The sequence below is a fragment of the Odocoileus virginianus genome, chromosome 11 (assembly GCF_023699985.2).
Source record: "Odocoileus virginianus isolate 20LAN1187 ecotype Illinois chromosome 11, Ovbor_1.2, whole genome shotgun sequence".
Lineage (NCBI taxonomy): Eukaryota > Metazoa > Chordata > Mammalia > Artiodactyla > Cervidae > Odocoileus > Odocoileus virginianus.
The window spans coordinates 52,412,094-52,436,742 of NC_069684.1; the positions used below are offsets into that span (position 1 = coordinate 52,412,094).

Below are 24,649 nucleotides of genomic sequence, written 5' to 3' on the forward strand. Positions count from 1 at the left end.
TGGTGGAACATATAGTCAGCAAGAGTTCCAGAAGGGAGTTTCACACAATTTAGAAGTTCCCATGTGAAGAGCAGATCAAAGAGGAAGAACAGAAAGGACTTTAAAAAACAAACCAAAAAACTCCTATAAAGTGCTGAATATAAGCTTTCAATTATGCCAACTTCTGGCAATAGAGCTCTTAAAAAAAAAAAAAGTATCCTTTCAAATATCTTAAAATCAGGTATCATTTAAGGCAAACAGTAAATATTTGGAAGTTTTGCATGTTTTTTGTTCTGTTTTGTTTTTAAAACCAAAGGTATGCCTATCTCAAGTGACCCCAAACTGTTAAAGCCTTTCTCATGACTTAACACCAATGAGCCTGTTACGGCTCAATCATGGACACAAGAGGCTTTCTCAAAGAGGGTGCAGAAGATACAGCCCTCCCAAGATCCCAACCCCCGACTCTGCCCAAGAACTGGCAATGGTGGGTAGGACATTACCCGCAAACGGGGTGCATTCCGCATTTCTGTCCAGCCACATTCTGAAAGTGTTAGTCATTCAGTCATGTCTGACTCTTCTCGACCCCATCCTCTGTCCATGGAATTCTCCCGGCAAGAATACTGGAGTGGGTAGCCATTCCCTTCTCCAGGGGATCTTCCCCACCGAGGGATCGAACCCAGGTCTCCAGCATTACAGGCAGCTTCTTTACCATCTGAGCCACCAGGGAAACCCATTCTAGGTGCCATTCACATTCTAGGTGCCTCCAATCTGACAACTGATGCCCACTCACATAGGTTTAACAACCCGAATGTCCCAGCAGGAGGAAAGCCAAGCCAAGTTCTCAGGACACAAAAGGAGACAAGGAAGAGAACAATAGAGGTCCCTGAGAGGGACAGGATTAACAATCAGTAGCTACTAGAAGACAAATTCACAAGTCAAGCTTCAAAGAACGAATTGTTAACAACTGTTTTTCTCCTGCTAATCTGACTCTGGAAAAGAATGGACAAAGCCATTTTTACCTTCCTCTCTTGACTGAGCACTAGAGATGCAGATCTGGGAGTGCTGACTGGTTAAGAATTGCTTTTTTTCTCTGACTTTTGTCAGTTTTCCCAAGATTCCATCTGCAGCTTCTGGGCAAATAGGGCCCTAGTCATCCTTTCCTGGTCACCAGACTGTAGGGGAGGAAAACTATCTTTTCCCTCTACCTTCTAAGTTCTCAGCTGGGTCTCTGTAACAAAAGACAGATTAACAAAAGAAAAAACATACAAATTTACTTTTATGTGACACAGAAGCCTTCACAAGGGAATCAAGACCAAAGAAATGGTTAAACATGCACCTTTATACCAAGTTTGATGAAGAGAAGAGTCATGGAAAAATATGATAGGACAAAAAATTGTCTGAGCTAAGAGTAGTGAATTGGGGAAAACCTAGCAAGGATTGGACACTTAGATTTCTCTGGTGTTCCTCTTAGAGGAGATCTTAGGAGATAAGGATGCTCTTTTCCTTAGTGTACATGGAGGACACCTCATACACTGAGGGGTCGTATGACCTGCCTAGGGGAAGGTTAGGACCTGCACCTGCCATTTCTCAAACCCCTTCAGCTTAAAATATTCAATATGTCAAGGTGCCACATTTGGGGGGGTAGAATGTCTTGAATCCCATCATTCTCCCTCAAACAGTTTCTTTCTTATATTCTCAATAAAATATTTTTGCTGGTTGCTAGGAATAAGTATGGAGAAGGCAATGGCACCCCGCTCCGGTACTCTTGCCTGGAGAATCCCAGGGAAGGGGGAGCCTGGTGGGCTGCCGTCTATGGGGTCGCACAGAGTCGGACATGACTGAAGCGACTTAGCAGCAGCAGCAGCAGGAATAGGTATGGTAGACTAAAATAAAGGTTCTCTCCCCACCTCCCAGGGTCAATGCAAAACACTCCAGTCAAGCACAATGACAGTATGAACTTCTGCTTCTGGCACTGTAGACCTGATGGTTGGAAATCACCTAAAAATGCTAGAGTCAATTATTTTAAAATTCTTCTGATTGAAGAAAGTGAGGAAGCCATATGAAATAGGGTAACAGGAGGCAGAATTCAAGGGCCTATTCAAGGTGGAGAGCTAGGGCCTTCCCACACTAAAGCCCAGGGAGCTGGGGGAACCCTGAATGGGGGTGGCTAAAAACCAATTCATCTTCCAGCTAATATGCATGAAGAACAGGCATACGATCAGAAAGCAAAAGAAATGACAAATGCATACAGGTAAATCTAAACACTGTTATTCTGTTATTTCTGTGGTTAAAAGATAACCAGGACTATAACATCTAATAAAAATAATTTAAACCAGAAGGAGGTTGATCTTATTGCTCAGTTCAGTCAGTTCAGTTCAGTTGCTCAATACTGTCCAACTCTTCATGACGCCATGGACTGCAGCATGCCAGGCCTCCCTGTCCATCACCAGCTCCCAGAGTTTACTCAAACTCATGTCCATTGAGTCAGTGATGCCATCCAACCATCTCATCCTCTGTCATCCCCTTCTCCTCCTGCCCTCAATCTTTCCCAGCAACAGGGTCTTTTCCAATGAGTTAGTTCTTCCCATCAGGTGGCCAAAGTATTAGAGGTTCAGTTTCAGCATCAGTCCGTCCAATGAACACCCAGGACTGATCTCCTTTAGGATGAACTGGTTGGATCTCCTTGCAGTCCAAGACACTCTCAAGAGTCTTCTCCAACACCACAGTTCAAAAGTATCAATTCTTCGGCGCTCAACTTTCTTTACAGTTCAACTCTCACATCTATACATGACTACCAGAAAAACCAAACCATAGCTTTGACTAGATGGACCTTTGTTGGCAAAGTACTGACTCTGCTTTTTAATATGCTGTCTAGGTTGGTCATAACTTTTCTTCCAAGGAGCAACTGTCTTTTAACTTCATGGATGCAGTCACCATCTGAAGTGGTTTTGGAGCCCAAAAAAAGTCTGTCACTGTTTCCACTGTTTCCCCATCTATTTGCCATGAAGTGACGGGACCGGATGCCATAATCTTAGTTTTCTGAATGTTGAGCTTTAAGCCAACTTTTTCACTCTCCTCTTTCACTTTCATCAAGAGACTCTTTAGTTTTTTGCTTTCTGCCATAAGGGTGGTATTATCTGCATATCTGAGGTTATTGATATTTCTCCCGGCAATCTTGATCCCATCTTGTGCTTCATCCAGTCCAGCATTTCTCATCATGTACTCTGCATATAAGTTAAATAAGCAGGGTGACAATATACAGCCTTGACGGACTCCTTTCCCTATCTGGAACCAGTCTGTTGTTCCATGTCCAGTTCTAACTGTTGCTTCCTGACCTGCATACAGATTTTTCAAGAGGCAGGTCAGGTGGTCTGGTATTCCCATCTCTTTCAGAATTTTCCACAATTTATTGTGATCCACACAGTCAAAGGCTTTGGCATAGTCAATAAAGCAGAAACAGATGTTTTTCTGGAATACTCTTGCTTTTTCAATGATCCTGCGGATGTTGGCAATTTGATCCCTGGTTCCTCTGCCTTTTCTAAAACCAGCTTGAACATCTGGAAGTTCATGGTTCGTGTACTGTTGAAGCCTGGCTTGGAGAATTTTGAGCATTACTTTACTAGCATGTGAGATGAGTGCAACTGTGCGGTAGCTTGAGCATTCTTTGGCATTGCCTTTCTTTGGGATTGGAATGAAAACTTACCTTTTCCAGTCCTGTGGCCACTGCTGAGTTTTCCAAATTTGCTGGCATATTGAGTGTAGCACTTTCACAGAATCATCTTTTAGGATTTGAAATAGTTCAACTGGAATTCCATCACCTCCATTAGCTTTGTTCATAGTGATCCTTCCTAAGGCCCACTTGACTTCGCATTTCAAGATGTCTGGCTCTATGTGAGTGATCACACCATTGTGATTATCTGGGTTGTGAAGATCTGTTTTGTATAGTTCTTCTGTGTATTCTTGCTACCTCTTTTTAATATCTTCTGCTTCTGTTAGGTCCATACCATTTCTGTCCTTTATTGTGCCATCTTTGGATGAAATAGTCTCTAGGTATCTCTCATTTCCTTAAACAGATCTCTAGTCTTTCCCATTCTATTGTTTTCCTCTATTTCTTTGCACTGATCACTGAGGAAGTCTTTCTTATCTCTCGTGCTATTCTTTGGAACTCTGCATTCTAATGGGTATATCTTTCCTTTTCTCTTTTGCCTTTCATTTCCCTTCTTTTCACAGCTATTTGGAAGGCCTCCTCAGACAACCATTTTGCCTTTTTGCACTTCTTTTACTTGGGAATGGTCTTGATCCATGTCTCCTGTACAATGTCATGACCTTCCGTCCATAGCTCTTCAGACACTCTGTCAGATCTAATCCCTTGAATCTATTTCTCACTTAAAATATATAATCCTGAGGGATTTGATTTAGGTCATACCTGAATGGTCTAGTGGTTTTCCCTATTTTCCCTCTTAAGTCTGAATTTTGCAATAAGGAGCTCATGATCTGAGCCACAGTCAGCTCCCGGTTTTGTTTCTGCTGATTATATAGAGCTTCTACATCTTTGGCTGCAAAGAATATAATCAATCTGATTTCGGTATTGACCATCTGGTGATGTCCATGTATAGTCTTCTCTTGTGTTGTTGGAAGAGGGTGCTTGCTATGACCAGCATGTTCTCTTGGCAAAATGCTACTAGCCTTTGCCCTGCTTCATTCTGTACTCCAAGGCCAAACTTGTCTGTTACTCCAGGTATTTCTTGACTTCCTACTTTTGCATTCCAGTCCCCTATTATGAAAAGCACATCTTTTTTGGGTGTTAGTTCTAGAAGGTCTTGTAGGTCTTCATAGAACTGTTCAGCTTCAGCTTCTTCAGCATTACTGGTCAGGCTCAGGAACAGGGTAAAAATACTACTCACATTCAGAATTCGTTAAGTATACATACCAATATTTCTTAGGGTAACCACTAAAAGAAAAGAAATAAAACTGAAAACTTCCAACAGAGTTGAGGGTAAAAATGGAATAAGAAAACAAGGGGAAACAAAAAAGACAGCATAGGATGTGAATTCACGCCTCAGAGTAAGATATTCCTGAATTCAAATCCCAGTGCTGCCAAGTATTAGTTCTAACTACAGTCAAATCATCTATTTAAAATTCCATTTCCTCATCTTTAAAAAGAGATAAAAGCTAAAAGTTATTAAACCCAGGACCTGAGTTATTGTGCAAACATACAACAGTAGCACAGTGCCTGCCATAAAGATGCATAAGTACCTTTTTCCTTTCCCTTCTTTTCATGACACTGAAGTAGATTCACTAATAAGCAGGTCATTGTTTTAGACTAAATGAGACATTTTAATCATGAATTCCACAACTATTATATAGAACTGTCATCCTTGCTTCCTTGGCTTTCTGTTATACTCCCTCCTTATTTCAGACTAAAAAGCTTCCAAATAAAATCATATTATGTGTAAGTACCACCAGTTTATTATTGCTTCAAAACTATGCTTAAACATATTTAGGTTTTCAAAGAAAGATTAAGTTCAACCTGAAGCAAATACCTCTTCAATAGCAAAAGGCAAAGGTTAAAACTTCATATAAGACAAAGAAAACCCAGTGGCTGCTTTATTAAATAGCTACCTACTCTTCCTATCCACAACTTGCTGGGAGAAAAAACAATGGCTATTAATTATGTCATCTCAAAGATGTGTAACTCACTCTAGTTAATTACAATTTGTTGAAATTGAGAATGAGCATGTAACCCCAAAATAAAATAAAATACTTTGTTGCATGAAGATTATTTCATGGATTAGGTAGTGTGCTCCCAAAGCTAAAGTCTTCAGTAAAAGCTTAGTCAAGTATTTCCCAATAACAGTGTTATAAGGGTTGACACTAAGGACAAAAAAGTGAAAAACTTTTCATTCAACAATGAAATTGTTGTATGGATTATCCATACTCCCACTCACTTTTTAAATTTAGCATGACCAATTCTGAATTCTGAGGGGATTCTTTTTCTCTTTTACATAAGGATGCTTCCAGAAGTTCCCCATCTGCACATTTACAGAATAAAAATGAACTTCTACATGTGTCTAAGATAAACTTAAAATGGCAAATCTACCCATAAACTTATCTAATTCAAAATAAAGTATAAGTACTTTAACTGTTCATTTCTACTGAGACAAAGGATTGACTACCGCCAACTTTAAAGCACATATGTCAAACAGCAAGGTGACACAACTCTCTTACCTGGAATAAAAATGGTAAAAACTTTATAAGTTTTGCAGGAAACCAACTGGCAACCTCTAAAACTAAAGATGAAAGTTTTATGAGAATAGAAATGGAAAATCTGTATACACAAACTCTAATAGGAAACAACACGGGAGAATTTTACGAGTAGAAATCTTAATGATAGAGTTGTTATGTATAAAACAGAAGGCATCAACTTGCTATACAGTAGAGCAATTAAGGGCTAAAGCCCTGAAGTCAGGTTGTCCCCATTCAAATCCCACCTCTAATTCCTGTGTCACAAGCTATTTAGCCTCCATATAATGACTCAATTTCTGTATCTATGAAGTTGGCATAATAAGGGTCCTTAATAAAATTGCAATGAGGATTAAATTAGATAACAGGTGTAAAATACTGAGCACAATGATTGGCACATAGTAAATATTTATTATTAGCTAGTTGTATAACTATTATCCTCTATCTAAAACTGCTTTGTAACACCACACTAGCAGAGGTGTCAAAAAAATCACCTGAAGGAGTTAAATTAAGAAAATATGTTCTCACTCCTTGATGGGAGTAGATAATCCTAATGCCCATCATACAACATTCAGCAAATATAATAACCTGGAAGCCAACACCAAAGAACCACAAATTAAATCATTAAAAATTAGTAAAGCATAAAGGTGACTACTAATCTGCTCACTTGAGCTCAGAGATCTAATTACTGATAATGAGATTACAGTATTAAGTGACTAATGAATTTCTCCTACACTATACTGCTGCTTCTCAGGTGGCTCAGTGGTAAAGAACCCATCTGCAGTTCAGGAGACGGGTTCCAGGATTCAGTCCCTGGGTTGCGCAGATCCCCTGGTAAGGAAATGGCATCCCACTCCAGTATTCTTGCCTGGGAAATCCCATGGACAGAGGAATCTGGTGGGCTACAGTGGAAGTGAAATAAAGTGAAAGTGTTAGGTCGCTCAGTCATGTCCGCTCACTTTGCGACCCCATGGACTGTACACCAACAGGCTCCTCAGTCCACCAGATTTCCCAGGCAAGAATACTGGAGTGGGGTGCCATTTCCTCCTCCAGGGGATCTTCCCGACTCAGGGATTAAATAAATTCTCCTGGACTGCAGGCAGATTCTTTATCATCTGAGCCACCATGGAAGCCCATGGGGTCACAGAAGAGTTGGGCACGACTTAGCAACTAAACAACAACATATTGCTGCTAAAGTGATCTTGAGGGGCAACCATGATAAACCATATAATGTCTAAAAGAATCAAGAACCATCAACTATTCTGTAAACACACCAATTCAATATGCCCCGCTAACCCCTGACAGTTCTAGTGGCTGGCGAGAAGGGCAATATAGTCAAGAGAGTAGCTATTCAAAACAGCTTCATTCTCTCTTGTTCCAGTGAGGAAAATGATATACTGCAGATAATTCTAAATGTTTGTTTTGCTTTTGATCTTGACAGCCTAAGAAAACCTAAGCAGTTCAGGGAAGGTCACACCTTTATCTAAAACCTCTCAATTGGGGATGAAAAGGAAAGCTTCTAAAGAATGCTTGAATGCTTATACTATCCCCAAGGGAGAAACTATTTGAGACAGAACTGTTAACTGGCAGCCGCCATCTTCAGTATCACCTGAACAGGCTTCCAGCACAGGAATGTAATAACTACTTATTAGGTAGCCACTAATTTACTCTTCATTTCAAAGCAGCCTTTTTAATCTAGGTTTAAAAAAAATGAAACTGTCTAAATGTCGTTTTGTTGTTTTTTTGCAGCAGATGTAAATGTATTTCATCATTACTCTCTCCATTATTCTTTTCAGCCTGCAAAAATCTGTGGTTGTAAAGCAAAGAAATAAAAGAGTTTGGATGATTTTAATCAAAGCTTGGATTCTAACCCTGCCCTGCAGCATGCTGTAATATGAGGAATGTTCCTGTTCACATTCCAAAAGAAATAAATTTTTACGTGAATACCCCCTCATATTACCTGTTCATTACCTATTCATGCAGCAAATATTAGGCATCTGCTTCTTTATGCTAGATGCTACATTAATTATAGTACCATCCTTGAGGAACAACAACAAAAAAACACACATTTGTCAGTAATAAACTCATTGCATTAATAAAAGTTTAAAGTGGAACAAATGAATCATAAACCACTTTCAGGAGTAGATGGATATACAAAACAAAAAAATTCTAGACTCAACATGCTGCTCATACTCTAAAAAGTACTGTAGGTATAGGCACCAAAATATTTAAGGTGCTTTTCAAATGCAGAGGAAAACAGTGTACAACCAAAAGCAGATGGGTTTTAAAATTAGTTCCACCATTTACAAGTAGTATGCTGCTGCTGCTGCTAAGTCACTTCAGTCGTGTCCAACTCTGTGCGACCCCACAGACGGCAGCCCACCAGGCTCCCCCATCCCTGGGATTCTCCAGGCAAGAACATTGGAGTGGGTTGCCATTTCCTTCTCCAGCGCATGAAAGTGAAAAGTGAAAGTGAAGTCGCTCAGTTGTGTCCAACTCCTAGCGATCCCATGGACTGCAGCCTACCAGGCTCCTCCATCCATGGGATTTGCCAGGCAAGAGCACTGGAGTGGGTTGCCATTGCCTTCTCCGTACAAGTAGTATAAATTTATACAAATGATTTACTTTCTCCAAACTTCCCTCATCTCTAAAAGGGAAATATAAATATTTACCTTATCTAAAGGTTGTTATAAGAACTGAATATAATATATATTAAATGCCCAGTGTAGCACCTGGCATATAGTATTGAATACATTATCAATGTATAGAGACTAGTATTATTTGAGACATTTTCAACAACAGGACACACTTAGTAGTGACTTTTACTCCTTGATGGAAAAAATTCATCATGTCACTTAAAACTGTTCTGAAAAACAAAGTAAAATCATAAGTTTCATAGACAAACACATAATTTGACAACATTTAAATAAGCAGAATTTCTTTTAACAAGTTGGAAGACAGGAACCTGAACTAAGAGATGAGTTATATTTCACAAGAAGAGTATCTAAACAAACAAAAACATATAGTGACAGTACAGAGGGAAGGCCTGGAGAAGGAAAAGAGTCAAGAAGTACCTATACCTATTTGTCAAACATCTTGTCTCTTCCTCTTATTCTTTCTCAATTTATGGAGGGAAGAAGTATGTTCTCACAGAAATTGGGAATCAAAAAAAAAAAGGAAGTCAGAAGTAATAAAGCAAACACATCATCTCTAAATATGAAACCATCTGCTATTTCTCTGAGTCGACAGGTTTTTTTGCTTAGTTTCACAAATTTCACTTTAAAATACATCTAACTTCATAATATACCTTGTGATTAGGTCTATCAATCACTCCACTCCTACTCTGAATTAACTTAATCAAATAACTACACATTAGCTATCAGTTATGAGAGAAATGGAGATTTCATTTGGAGGAGAGATTAAAGGACAAAAGAAAGAAAAACAAGTGTTATGAATGCATAGGCACTTGTGAGATGAGAAAGCATCGTTATCCAATGGAGGAAATAACAGCCAGGAAAGGAAGAAACTGCAGGAGAGTGTGCATCAGAGAACAAACACTAATGATCAACACAGCACTTACTCTTTTGAGACAATAATTACCAGCATGTCTCACTGACCAAATGCTACTATAGACCACCAATACTTATCAACTGTAGAACTATGAAACAGAATACCATACAATTTGAAACACTGGGGCCTGAAAATAGAAAGCTGTTCTATCTTATGATCAAACTATAGAAAAATCAAAAATCACTAAAAAAGTAATGTTTATTTAGTTGCATCTTTGGGGGAAAAAATAGGGATCATTAGAAAGAAAGAGTCAAATTCACTTCTCCTTAAAGCCCTCTTTCAAGCTTTTCTGAACTCCTTTGTTTATGAATGTACACATACAACAAATTTCTCAGTTTAAATTTAAAAGCCTAGCATACAAAATTGTGCACAGAACCTCTCTTTCACCTCTAAGAGTTCCAAGAAAGAACGCTTCTTTAACAGATCTTCAAGCACTGCAAGGCTCCTTCGAATGATAATATACTAATTCACTCCAATTAAGTGTAAACTTTACCAACCTCTGAACACCAGTGCAATGGTTTCCAGGTCTGGTTCAGAAACAGTCGCAGTAAAGATGAGATAGATACGCTAAGCCTCATATTTAGCCCATGGGACTTCCCTGATGGTCCAGTGATTATGACCTTGTGCTTCTACTTCAGGAGGCACAAGTTCAATCCCTGGTCAAGGAACTAAGATCCTGTATGCCCTAAGACACAGCCAAAAAACAAACAAAAAAACCCAAAAGCCTACACATCTGTCACTTGATTACCACTGAGTCTACACTCTTAAGTGTTTTTCTATCTTAACACACAATTAACATACAAAATTCCTTTTTTTTTTTTAACCATTATCTTTGGAGTTGACACCCATCAAGTAGTTCACTTTTTTCCCAAAACTAAATGAAATAACCCTGTGAAGAGGAAAGCGAGAAGTTACTCCAAAATCTTGTACTTTTCACTTCCCTTCCCAATCATATCTTCACAGTTAAATTCCAAAGAGTGTTGGGCGGCGGAGAGGCAACAAAGTTAATTGGAGATAGTGCTGTTAGAAAAGTACATCCTTTTATTTTGATGAGATGGAATTTTGAAATTGAAATATGGTCCCCCCAAAAAAGTGCACAGTTTGCTCAAAAGAAAGCTAGCCTGAGGATCACAGAGCTAGAGAAGTACTAAACACTGTTAGAGACATGCACGTGCCCGGAAGTAAGAAACCTGAAGCAAAAAGCATGCTGAAGAGTTCCCTAGTGCTTCATTTCTGTCTTTTAATATAATTTTTTCTTTGTTGAAAGGATAATATCATATATTAATGCACATATATGGAATCTAGAAAGATGGTACTGATGAACCTATCTACAGGGCAGCAATGGAGATGCAGACAAAGAGAAGAGCCTTATGGACAGGGGAGGAAGGAGAGGGTGAGACAAACCGAGAGCGCAGCACTGAAGCACGTACATTACCGTACGTACAGCAGATACAGCCAGTGGAAACTTGCCGTAGGATGCAGGGAGCTCAAATCTGGTGCTCTGCGACAACCTAGAGGGGTGTGATGGGGTGGGAGGTGCGAGGGAGGTTCAAGACAGAGGGGACACACATATACCTTTGACTGATTCACGCCAATATATGGCAGAAACCAACACAATATTGTAAAGCATTTATCCTCTAATTAAAAATAAAGAAATTAAAAAATACTTGAGGGGGGAAAAGGCACAATAAAGAGCTATGGAGGAGACATAAAGAATAAGGGAAGCTGGGAAAAAAGGATCTCACTCTAGACCCTCAGCCAATTGCTATGACATAATAAGATAAATGCTATTGTTTACCGAATACTATGTGCCAGACGTTATGCTAAGCACATTACACACAGTATCCCCTTTACCCCTTATAACAACTATGTGCATCAGGTATTATTATTTTACAGAAAAGGAAGCTCAGATTATACCTGAAACCTGGCAACCTTCTAAAGGATCCCTTTACATCCTACAACTTTTCTCTATGCCACAAGGTCCCTAAAATTCCCTCCTGGAGGAATTCCAAACCCTTGCCCTGTGTGGGTTTATAGAGAGCATCTGAGTTTCAACAGCTACATGTTTTTCTGTTCTCAATCTCCTCAACAAAGAGAGCTTTCAGTAACTTATCTTGGTCCATGTGTTACCTACTCTTAAGATCCTTTGGAATATCCCCTGTGAGTCATCCAATGGCTAGCCTGGATTGTATTTCCTAGTAAAATCTCTTCAAGCCCCGGGGGTATCTCATGCCACTGTGTGCCCCAAGTGGGTGTGTTGTCCAATTGTAAATATCTTACAGTATCATACTTCTCTCTGCCCTTCCCCTCCTTTCAGTGTGACTGAATGGCAAGAATTCCACCACTATTTTCTTAACTAGTAATTCATATTCACTCCCTTAAATAAGACTCAAAATCACTTTCTCTTCAGAAAACCTGCCCATGATTAGCATCATTTAACTGTAACCATTCTGGTGGCAGAAAAGGCCCTGGATTGGAAACCAGATCTGGATAGATCTGGCTTCTAATCTTGGTTCTTTTACAGTAGGATATGTTACCAGGGTAAATTACTCCACTTTTCTGGGACTAGTTTCTCAACTGTTAATGAAGGGAATTAGACTAAATAAGTTCAAGACTGATTCCTAGATCTATCTTTTTTTTCCTATAAAAAGGCTACCAAAAGCCATTAACTTGTAAAAACAGAAAAATTTATATGAAATGATTAAAATTACTTAAGGCATCTTATATTTTAAAAAATTAATATACAACATATTAAAACCACAAAAACAGAGAAAAACTTAAATTTCAAAGGGTGACAAGGTTGATTAAATTGTCCATTTTCCATTCTCTATTTGACACATCACTGAAAACCCAGGTAATCCCTTAAAGACTACTAGGCTCTGAACATACACACTCTCCTATTAACTAATCACTACTGCAATATTTCATATACCACATATTTGTTTAATACACCAAAAGTATTCCAAATACTAACTGTGAAGATTAGTCTTATCCATCAATTTTGCTAGGTTATAGTACCCAGTCACTTAATCAAACATTAATTTAGGTGTTACTGTAAAGGTACTATGTAGATGGAGTTAATATCTACAGTAAGTTGACTTTAAGTAAAGAAGATTACCCTTGATAATGTGGGTGGGACACATCTAATCAGTCGAAGGGCTTAAGAGTAAAAACCGAGTTTTTCCAGAGAAAGAATCCTATCTCAATACTGAAGCATCAACCTGACCTTAAATCTGGCAGTCTTTCCTACAAATTTTGAACTTGACACCCCCCCCCAACAATGTCATGAGTCAATTCACAAAAACAAATCTCTTTTTAAAAAACACACATATGCACTGCAAATGAGAGTGGTTTTGTTTCTCTCAAGAACCCTGACTGCTATACTAACATACTAAATACTCCAACTAGTATTTTCTTTTTCAAGTAAGAATTAACAGATGTGTGTGTTTAACCTCTTTAAAATATTAAAGCATTTTAAATAAGTATTCAGAATGTTACTGCAACGATTATCTCACTGTCCTTTGCTTTATTAAAATACATAGGAAGAAAAAGAATGTGATGTTTTCCACACTGAACTGTTAGGTTCTGAAACTGATTTCAGAAAATTCTGAGATTCAATTTTTTTTCTCATTTTCATGGCCTTCAAAGAGTTTCATAACTAGTCATTATATAACATGACTGAAGAAAGTCACTTACCAGCCCAATTTTAAAGACTAAGGAATCAGGCAAGTAGCAGACTTTGCAGTACTTTATTGAGGTATATTTGCAGAATCAAGCTGGGAATTTTCTAGCTCTAAGTTTTATTGTTAATCCATCAACTAGTTAGCCCGCCATTGTACACTGACATAGAAAAAGATTTTAGAATCCCAAAATACACAGAAACTACTAAAGACATAGAATGACATATTTAGAAATATCAGTTCATATGCTGGTTCCATTCAAAAAGTGTTACTGATTCTAGGTACCTATAAATTTTTTTTCTGTAAAAGGTAAGTAGTATTTAGGCCTTGCAGGCCATAAAGTATCATTGGCAACTACTCAACTCTGCCATTGTAGCCCCAAGGCAGCCAATGACAGTACATAAATGAACGAGTATGGCTGATATTCCAATAAAACTTGATTTACTAAAACAGGCCAGATTTGGCCTGTGGACCATAGTTTGCTAACCTCTGATTTATGCACATGAAATCAAGGAGCTTGAAAAGACCCTGGAGATCACATGGCAAACTCCCATTCAATGCCAAGATATCTCTATATCCAACACCAGTGACCATCTGGTTCAGAATAGGTTCTATAAATGAATTGTTTTCCAAGCTAGATTGGTTATTCCTCAATAAGTGACTTCATGCTTTTTGGATAGGATATTTTCCTACAGTGTAGAACTATCTAGAGCACTGTAGGTCATTTAGTATTCCTGGTTTCATGAACAGTCACAAATACACATCCATCACTATGACAACCAAAACCTTCCCCACATGTTCCCAAATCCCATAAGATGGAAGTACTGGTACCCAGTGGGTGAAGATATATTGAGCTATCTTGAGATGGGATATGTGGCAGCTGTCCATGCAGCCGTTTCCCCTTCTACCTAGGGCAGACATGACTAATCAATCACAATACTATTTCCTACTGAGGTTGGACTTTGCTTCAGAATGTTTAATACAATGCTCAAGGCAACCATCACCAATGAGCCAGAACTGTGACGTTAAAACATATTTGTTATCCCTAATCTAAAAAAGATAGTTCTATACACACACACACACACACACACACACACACAGAAAAGAAACTGGTTTCCTTTAAGCTTATGAAGCTAAAAGATAATATGGCTTAATTTTAAACCCTACAGGATGTTTCGAAAGTTTGCGTGAACATTTCTTGGTTTTGACACTGCCAGGGCCACTGACGGCACTCGGCGCGCTGAGGAATGAGGGGCACTGCTGTACGCCAAAGGTGATCCTGCATCCTCCCCGGAGTTTTAATATCCCATAGAAACAGACGTGGATGTGAAACTCATTTAAATTACCTAAGTCTAGACTGTAACTCCACTGAACATACAAATAGGAATTCTCTTTTTCACATTGCTAATAATACACAGGCTCGCCCAAAATGTAACTGCTCTGAAAGTCAAGGCAAGACTGTATTTAAGTCTTTTCTGAATTTTGCCAAGAGTTAATTCAACATTTTGGAAAATCATCTCAATGACTGCAATATAATTCAGTGTATGTAAGTACGATTTATCTGAATAAACCTGAATTTTTACTTATTTCAATCACAATAATTCCAGACACAGGTAACAAAGTTAACCACTTGCTATGTATAGAGCATATACGTTTTGAAAAATATATTTAATGACTTTATTTTTATTTCTCCTTTATATTAGAGTTAGAACATTATGTTCATTTCTTTGCAGCCAGGTTTGCAAGTAGTTACAATATATCTATGAATGCACTTCAGCATAATAAAGGGGGACTACAAAACATTTGTTTTAAAAACAGAGCACTGGCTCTTCCAGGTTAAGAACCACTGGTCTAAACTAATGAAATCTTTGTACCAAATTTCACTAACAAAGACACCAATTTTGCCCACAATTTTGAAACAAATCTAACGTGTTTCAAGAGCTTAAATACAACTTTCACTGGCTACCTGAAGTCAATTTTACAGGAAAACACAGATCTCTCAATGTAGGTGCAGTTTCTGTATCTCCTCTCCCCTGCTGTATTAAATACACAAGAAACGTCTTAGGACCTCTAAGTGCTCCAGCACACTGGAGCTGTCACTGTGATTATTTCCAACCAATTGTGAAGAGAACTGGCAGTGTTACAGAGTCAATGAAAGAACCCAGTCATCACCGAGGCAACTGCCCTTGAGCATCAGACAGAAAGATTCTACTCTAAGCCAGTCCATTTTCCATTCAATTATGTTATTGAGAGCTGTCTCTTGTTCTGCACAGAACAGCTCTATAACAGCATTCAAGAGGGCAGAAACATTCAATATCTGCACTGTCTGTGTAAGAGATTTCTAGATTAAAAATTTAAAGGCTTGACATTGACTGAAAGTGGAAATAATCTCCATATAAGTCTACATATTATACACACACACATGTAATGGACTAAGGCCAACTGCAAGCCTAGTTTCTAAGAATGTAAATTACTGTTTCCAAGTACAAGTTTCTCTTTAAAAACCTTTTTATAGTTCATGGCAGTTTTAAGTCTTAGAGTGTGAATCATGCTCATGCTCAGTGGCTAAGTCATGTCAGACTCTTTGTGACCCCATGGACTGTAGCCCACAAGGCTCCTCTGTCCATGGGATATTTCCAGACAAGAATACTGGAGTGAGCTCGCATTCCTTCTCCAAGGGATCTTCCCAACCCAGGGATGGAAGCTGCATCTCCCGCATTGGCAAGTGGATTCTTAACATTGAGCCACCAGGGAAGCCCTAGAGTGTAAGTAAGAGCCCACAGTCTTTAAGTACTTCAAAGACTAAATCTCAAAGCAACACAGTAAACATAAGTAAGGGAGGGTCCCAGATACTTTCTTTAAACAAAGTTTCCAACTATTCTAAGTTAAGCGGTGACATTCAGTTTTGAGAGCTAAGAGAGACAGGCATGTTAGAACATAATTTCAATGACTTCGTTATTTTTCTATTCTTCAGAGACATGCATGTAAAAGTGAGTGGAAGGAAAAGGAAAAAAACAGCAAGGCTTTGAAATGGTCTATAAGTAATTCTTGGGTCTCCCAGGGAATAAGGCAACCAGGTCCAGGGAACTAGCACTTCTCACATTTCTCTGCAGAAAACTTTCTATATGACCCACTTCTAAACCTACAAGGTGCATTAGCTACTTAGCCACAAACAGCCCAAAGCCAGCCCTGACTCAACACAATCTCTCAGGAATAAGTATTATAAATAGAGAGGACAAAGCTGAAAAGGATGGATAATATGCAAACAAGAATATTGAGACCAATATACGTATTTATAAGCTAAAATGCTGAATAGCTAAAACACAGGTAGGATAAAATTAAATAGAGAGTAAGTGTAAAGTCATGCATTTCAATTTAAAAATCAGCTCTATGGGTACAAGGACCACACTAACAGAGAGTTCCTCCTGCAGAAATCTAGGGGGCTTTGGCTTACCAAATGCTTAATATAAGAGCAAGATGTGTCTACTTGAATATTAACACAATTTTGGACAAAGAGTATCGTCCACTTTACAGGAAGTTGACAGTCCCACTATTTGCTGCCTAAACTAGTGCAGACAGTGATGGAAGCTGAATTTTCAGAATACTGACATTCTACTGCATCCAGAATAAGACAACTGGAATAGTGAGAGATTTAGATATTGGCATTATTTAACCTGAAGAAGAGATAATAAGACATAGTTATTTTAAATATGTGACAAAACTTTATATAGCAAAGAGGAAATAGTTCTTCTGTGTTTCTCTACAACTAAAACCAACTAGATTTTTAAAAAACACACAATAGGTAATTTGGAGACGTGAACACCTACCTAATCACTCTATGTATTCAGGTAAGGGCCTGAAGTCCTCTGGGATAAGAAGTGTTATCAGGGTACCCAAATCAGGTAGAAGAATGGATTAAGGGACTATTACAGGTTCATCCAATTCTGCAATGATATTCTTTTAAGTGCAGAAGAAAAAGTACAAGCTGAGTCAACAGACACTTTATTTCCCTAGTAGCAAGTTATGTTAGAGAAAGGAGAGAAGAAATAAAGACAGCCAAGTGATTTTAAAGTACATTTTAAAATACATGGTATGTAAGGACCTCAAAGTGAGATGCAGTGGAAAAGAGAACTGGATTTAGGGTTGGAAGACTTTTCATTTAAAATGGTGAATAACTGAAACACAGGCAGGATAAAATTTAACAGGAAGCAAGTGTAAAGTCATGCATCTCAATTTAAAAATCAGTTGTACAAGTGCAGTGTTTTCATTCAAAAATGTTGAATAGCTGCATCCCAGTTCCAGCCCAGCCTAGCTAGTCAGTGAACCTTTCTGTGGCTCAAGTTTTTCTACCTCTGAACTAAGGATACCACCTCTCCTGCCCCAAGGATCAAAGGACCAAGCAAGAAAAGCACTAAAGCACTATCTAAATAATTTATACATAACTTATCATTGTTATTATTCTACATTAGTCAGACTCTTCTAAGCTCTGTTCACCTCACTTTAAAAAGGATATGAAAAATCTATTATCTTATAAAATCAACCAAGTTCAGACCTTGTGATTTAACTAGAGAGACAGAAAGCATGTTTTGGGTAGAAACCTCAAGGAAAAGAGAGTCTTATCCAAAGAAAAGTAACAAGGTACTTATTATAGAATAAGTTTTGTGTTCTTCTAAAGAATGCAGTTCAGCTGTTTTCTATAGGATAAGGAAATGAGATTCAGAAGAGGTGGACTTAAATGGTTGCAAGCGAGATTACAGGCAGGTCTAGAGAATAACATTTTACATGCTTTTTTTGAGATCAAATGAAACGAATCCAACATGTCAGGATGATAAGACCCTGGAAGAGGCTACAGAGGTTTAGAACTCAAAACCTACTTGTCCTGGATTGGTCAACATTTAATACCCTTAAGGGAGTCAATCAGATTATTTCCCAAGGTCCTTTCCAGCTCTAGAACTCAGAGAGTTAGAACCAATAAATAACTTTATTAGGAAAAGAAATAAAGTTAGCAGTTGTACTTGGGAGCATGTTTTATATGAGCTTTCTACTTTCATCAAAAGTGCTCTTATTTAAGTGATAAAGCAAATAAGGTAAAATGTTAAAAATAGGTGAATCTGAGTAAACAGTATACAGGTGGTTCCCTGAACTATTTCTATTTTTGCAACTTTATTCAATTACTATGAAATAGTCATCATTTAGGTTTAAAATATTAGGAGTTGACTAATTGACTGTTACTGCTTATCTTACTAGTTTTTGTGGGAAAGTCTATAACTTGATTATGCATCACTTCATAGGGCCTGCCCTCCCTCCTCTGCCGTAATTTACACAAGTTCACTCATAAATAGTGCTTGGCCTTCTGGTATCTACAGTGTTCTCATCAATCCCAATGCTTACTTCCTCTCAATTTTGCAAATAAACTTCAATATTTGTTTTTTATTCACATGTCTTTTTAGTTTGTTTTTTAATTAGAGAATAATTGCTTTACAATGTTGTGTTGGTTTATGCCATATAACAATGCGAATCAAAATTGTATGTGTGTGTGTGTGTGCGCGCGTGCGCATGTGTATCTGGAGAAGAGAACGGCAATCCACTCCAGTGTTCTGGCCTGGAGAATTCCATGGACTGTATAGTCCATGGGGTCGCACAGAGTCAAATACTACTGAGTGACTTTCACACATACACACACATACATATATATCGTCTCCCTCTTGTCTTGCCTGGAGAATCCCATGGACTAGCGGAGCCTGGTGGGCTACAGTCCATGGGATCACAAAGAGTTGGACAGGACTAAGCAACTGACACTTCTTGAACCTTCAACCCTTCCCTTAAACCTCTCCAACACTCCTAACTGCCATATACACTTTGACTTCCCAGCCTCTGCCAGGTCATTCTCACAGAGGTGGGAGAGATGGGAGGGATTTTTTTTTCCCTGCCCGCTACAGGCAATGAGGGAGCACACTGTCTGCAGGGTATTTTAAAACAATAATAAATGCAACTAAAAGTCTTTCTGCTTCTTATCATCACCAGGCACTGCCAATATGAAACAACCTTAATGTTTAGACACTCCTTCCAATCACTGCAGACAGCTTCAAACATTACCCTTAACATGTCACCAGTAATAATAGTCAGCCTCTTCAACCTCTGCCCAAATCTTTTATCCAATAGTTTTTCTTTACCTTGGGATCTCAAAATAAAAACAAAAACTAATAATAAGAACAACAAATACTAAAAGCAATCAGTGTACTTTCCAAAATATTTGTAACTGTGAGGCATATCATTATCACTTTAATAGAAAAGCTCATATAAAATCTAATGCGATGCCTCTCTCAAGCAGAATTAAGTAGAGTCTCTATATATCACCTCAATCAATTATGATTTAGCATTAAAACTATTTTTCAAACAACAATAATGTAAACAAGTGGTTCACAGCCATAACCTAATGCCTGGAGGCTGGAAAACTTGCCAAGATTTATGGACTCAGACGCAGCAGAATAAACAAGGCTCTACTAACATAACTGCAGTCCTTTTGGCCACTCTGTTCCCCTTACATCATATGGAGGGCCATGTCATCTTAGTCACTATGAAAAAAAAGGTCTAACTCAGCGAAAGAAAAAGGACAGAAAGAGATTTTAAAAGGAGTCGACTATGCCTCAGTTAATCTTGCCGAGGGCCTGCATCAAAGGCAATGCAGAGCTGGATGGTAAAATCAGCAGATCAACACTCTGCTTGGTATCTCCCTGTTCAAAGCTGTACTCCTCAGCTCTAACAAATCCTCCTGACTCCATCAAAAGGCAGGGAATGGCTGCCAACTAAGGTATGCAGATAACTGAGAATGGACTACATAATCATAAAATTGATAACCAGAGAGTTCTTGTTGTTGTTCAGTCACTAAGTCGTGTCCAACGCTTTGCAACCCCATGCTGTAGCCCTCCAGGCTCCTCTGTTGATGGGATTTCCCGAGCAAGAACACTGGAGTGGGTTGCCATTTCCTTCTGCAGGGGATCTTACCCACTCAGGGATCGAACCCACATCTTCTGCATTGGCAGACAGGTTCTTTAGCACTGAGCCACCAAGAAAGCCCAATCAGCGTACAGAATCAAAAAACTCAATATAACAAGCTACTTCACGTGTTACAAACTGGTGATTAAAAAGAAACATGCTAGCATGTGTATTTCAAGGGGGTTTTGATTATAGCTGTTTTAACAGTTCTTCAAATGCACAGATACATGTTTCAGTGTAGCAGAAATAAAAAATAGTAAATTCATAAGAATAACAAGTAATTTGCCACACACTGATTTTTTTTTAAATGCCATTACTGGTTAAACTATAAAATACATCTAAATCCTACAAAATAATACTTAGAATTTATCTAGAGAAGGCTAAAAAATTTACTCAACATTAGAACAAGAGATAAAAATTCCAAAGATAATCCAGAACACAAAGCAATCAAATTTCAAACATACTATTCAGACACATAACTAGAAACTTGCTACAGAAGGCAGGACTCTTGTGTTTCAAAAGTGAGCACTTCCTCTCCTATGAACTAATGTCTAAGAACCTACAGGCTTTCTCCTAAAAGCAAGGGAAAGGGGGAAAGAACACATTTTCAAATCAACAATATATGGAAAAATCAGAAAAGGCCTCTTCAGAAAAACAGTATTGTCTAAAGAAATAAGATTGAATTAAAACATACAGAAATCTACCTGACAGTTAATTCAATAGCTTTAAAGATCAGTATCATCTTTTCACTTTCTAATTTGAAAAATTATTCAATTTCCTTTCATGTTACAGCATAGTTTACGTAATGCTTTCCACTTGAAAGTTTCAGGTTTGCCCCTAAACACATGAAGTTATAACAATCTTGCTGCTGCTGCTAAAGTCGCTTCAGTCGTGTCCGACTCTGTGCGACCCCACAGACAGCAGTCCACCAGGCTCCTCCATCCCTGGGATTCTCCTGGCAAGAACACTGGAGTGGGTTGCCATTTCCTTCTCCAATGCCTGAAAGTGAAAAGTGAAAATGAAGTCGCTCAGTCGTCCGACTCTTCACGACCCATGGACTGCGGCCTACCAGGTTCCTCCGTCCATGGGATTTTCCAGGCAGAGTACTGGAGTGGGGTGCCCTTGAGTTCTTCGACGACAATCTTACACAAGCATAAATTTTCAAGGCCATCAAGAGTTTAGCTTAATAATACTATGTTGTACACTTCAAATTTATTAAGAGTACATCTTAAGTGTTCTTACCACAAAACGAAAGAGAGAAATAAGTAACTATGTGACGTGATGGTTTGTTAATTAGTTTGACTGTGATAATCATTTTGCAATATACGTGCACATTAAGTTATCACGTTGTACACCTCAAGCATACGCAATTTTGATTTGTCAATTACGCCTCATTAAAGCTGAGGAAGAGAGTTTACAAACTAGCAAGACACCAAGCCATCAATAAACATAAACTGTTCAAGTTTACTTGAATTAGTGCAAGTAAAACCACTAAATCAGATTTAAAAGATCTACAAACCAATACTGTAGTTTTAAAATTTTTTAAAAATGTTAACATTTGAAATATAAACTGCTTGAAACAAGCAAAAGACTCAATCATCAGATACCACCCTCCACTAAGGACAACGCTCTCCTTAGGTACCTTGTCCAGTTTGTGACAAAAATACAAAATTTGCCATTACCTAAAGCTAAAACAGTCTTTGTAAGTACACAGAAGTGAGACACTATAATGATGTAGATTAGGAAGTACATACTAAGTGTAGTCAATAAAACATAAATAAAATGCAGCAATAACTAAAATTAATAGTTACCACCTCTGGTAATGATAAAAGCAAGCCCACACACTACACAATCGCCAATAAGGAAAACTAAATAAGCTAATGTGTAATAACAACAGATCTTGGGTTATCAATACTTTTAAAAAATCTACCCATGGAAAATACATGTTTTCCTTGTAGCAGAAATAAAAAGTAACAGTAAATCCATGGGAATTGCTACTCAAAAACTAAACACAACAGAATAACTTTTAGCAAAAATACAGGATAACTTTTAGCAAAAATACATTACAAAGTTATGCAGAGAAACAATGAACAGTAACTGACAACGTGACTGCACTGGCTTCCCATGTAATTATCACTGTAATTATCACTAAACGCATTCAGAAGCTGACTGCATGATAAAGGAAATAAGACAACCTAAACTCTGCAAGGTAGGAAAGATTCCAAAAGGAAAACTTTGGCTGGCGTGCTGGTATGAGGATAACTTTAAAGCACAATCTATCTGACAAAGAAATGCAAGTTGAACCTGGGTGCGGAAGAGTTCAAGTTTTCCCTGGAAATGTAAATTCTTCCCCGAAATTCACAAAGGTTTAAAAAAAAAAAAAGCCGCATCAGTAAACCAGCATTAATTGCAAATGAGGCAACAGCAGTTCAGTATCCAATAGGCGGTCTGATCATCTTTCTGATCCGTTAGGTCAAGAGTCCTTCTCACCTATGACCCTCAGAGAAGGGCTGACTCCTTGCTCTCAAGCCTCCTCAGCAAGCCAACCTTTGCCAACTCATGCCACCCTCACAGACGGTCTGCCAAGTCCCGGGACACTCCCCCAAGGGGGACAGTCTTCCTCCGAGACGCCTCCAGCCCAGTGTCACCCGCCACTCCCCCTCCCCTTCTCAGGGCCTCTCCGGCCTCAGGGTCCCGAGTGCCTTCCTCCCCAGACCCTCACCGCTGCCCTCAGAGCTCCCCGCCCCCGGTCCCCGACCCCCAATTCTAGTCCCCTCGCTCAAACCTGGGGTCACCGTTCTCTCTCTGCCCGCGCGGGGAGTCCCGATTCTCCCGTCCCTACCCGGTCTCCGCGTCCCGCGACGCGGGGCGGCGGCGAAGGCGCCGAGAAGCATCCACTGAGGAGACAAGTGCCTGGGGACTCTCCGGCTCCGATCTGGACCGGAGCCGGGCTTCCGCCTCGCGCCGGAAGGCATTCGCGAGCGGGAGCGGAAGTCCCGCCCCACCCGCTCCCCGCCGGCCGGCGGGCGAAGACCGCACCGTGGGGTCTAGCCAGACCGTCAGGAGGATTCGCTGGGGTTAACAGGGGTTGTAGGCACCCAGCCGAGAGAAAAAAGGCTTACCGTGAAAGGCCAAGGCGCCAAAAGTCTATCTCCCTGCAGCTTCTCTTTACAGCCGATGAGCCAACGCACCTGCAATCACTTGACCAAGGGGATCTGCTGACGCCCCCAGAGAACAAGATGACTCAGACCCTGACCCCTGACCCCATAATCTAGTTGAAAATTGACATAAATATAAACAGAGATGAATAACACCACAAGGCAGCACTGATTCATTCCTTAATCCAGATGTTTATCACCTGCTATATATCACTTATTGAACAACTAGGCTGTAAACAGATGCAAGCCCCTATCTTATGAAGTGAGGGAGGCACTCAAGGCAATGAACTAGGCAGAGAGTAAATCAAACAGCGACCCATCCCTCGGGAAACTTAGGGTAGTGTAGGGACAGATATATGGGCAAATAAGTGCAATGAACCCATCGAGCATTAGAGGAACTATGGCCGAGCTGAAGGCAATGGTGGCGGTAGGAAGGTGAGCAGACACAAGACTCTATAGAAATACTGGCTCCTCAGTGAGTCTGAAATGAATGATGAATAAGAGTTAAAGGTCAAACAAGGTAGGGAAGGGCATGCAGAAGAGAAGGATGCCAGAGAGAGCTTGGTTTAATTAGGGATCTGGAGGAGGGTACAGCTAATTTAGCAAGGTCTGCGATCTGGAAGGCGGGAGGAAGCACAATAAGAGGAGCGAAGCCCAGATCTGGAAGACTGTTTTGTATTATACTAAGGAATTTAGACTTTAGACTCCAGGCAACAGGGAATCAGTGCATTATCTGTAGGGGATCAGACTAAACACTGAGTCATGGGTTGATTAGGATGATTGGCCTACTCATCAAAGGAAAGTAACTTGAAAGATCATGGATAGAACATTGTACCTGTGAGGGTGTTTTCTCAAGCTGTCATCAGTTCAGTCACTCAGTCGCGTCCAACTATTTGTGACCCCATAGACTACAGCAGACCAGGCTTCCCTGTCCATCACCATCTCCTGGAGTTTACTTAAACTCATGTCCATAGAGTCGGTGATGCCATCCAACTATCTCATTCTCCATCGCCCCTTCTCATC

General features: G+C 39.3%; 1 protein-coding gene across 3 annotated transcripts in view; it reads right to left on the reverse strand.

The window, feature by feature from the left end:
- Positions 1-23,420, reverse strand: part of DISP1 (dispatched RND transporter family member 1) — a 219,321-nt gene extending 195,901 nt beyond the window's left edge. Inside the window, exon 1 of one of the 3 annotated variants that reach the window (XM_070474471.1) lies at positions 23,311-23,420. In XM_070474471.1, the coding sequence (XP_070330572.1) occupies positions 23,311-23,362 (52 nt within the window). In that variant the 5' untranslated portion in view covers positions 23,363-23,420. Of the gene's footprint in view, positions 1-23,253 lie in introns of all 3 variants that reach the window. The other 2 variants (XM_070474470.1, XM_070474472.1) reach the window with 2 other exon arrangements.
- Between the last annotated feature and the right edge of the window lie 1,229 nt (positions 23,421-24,649).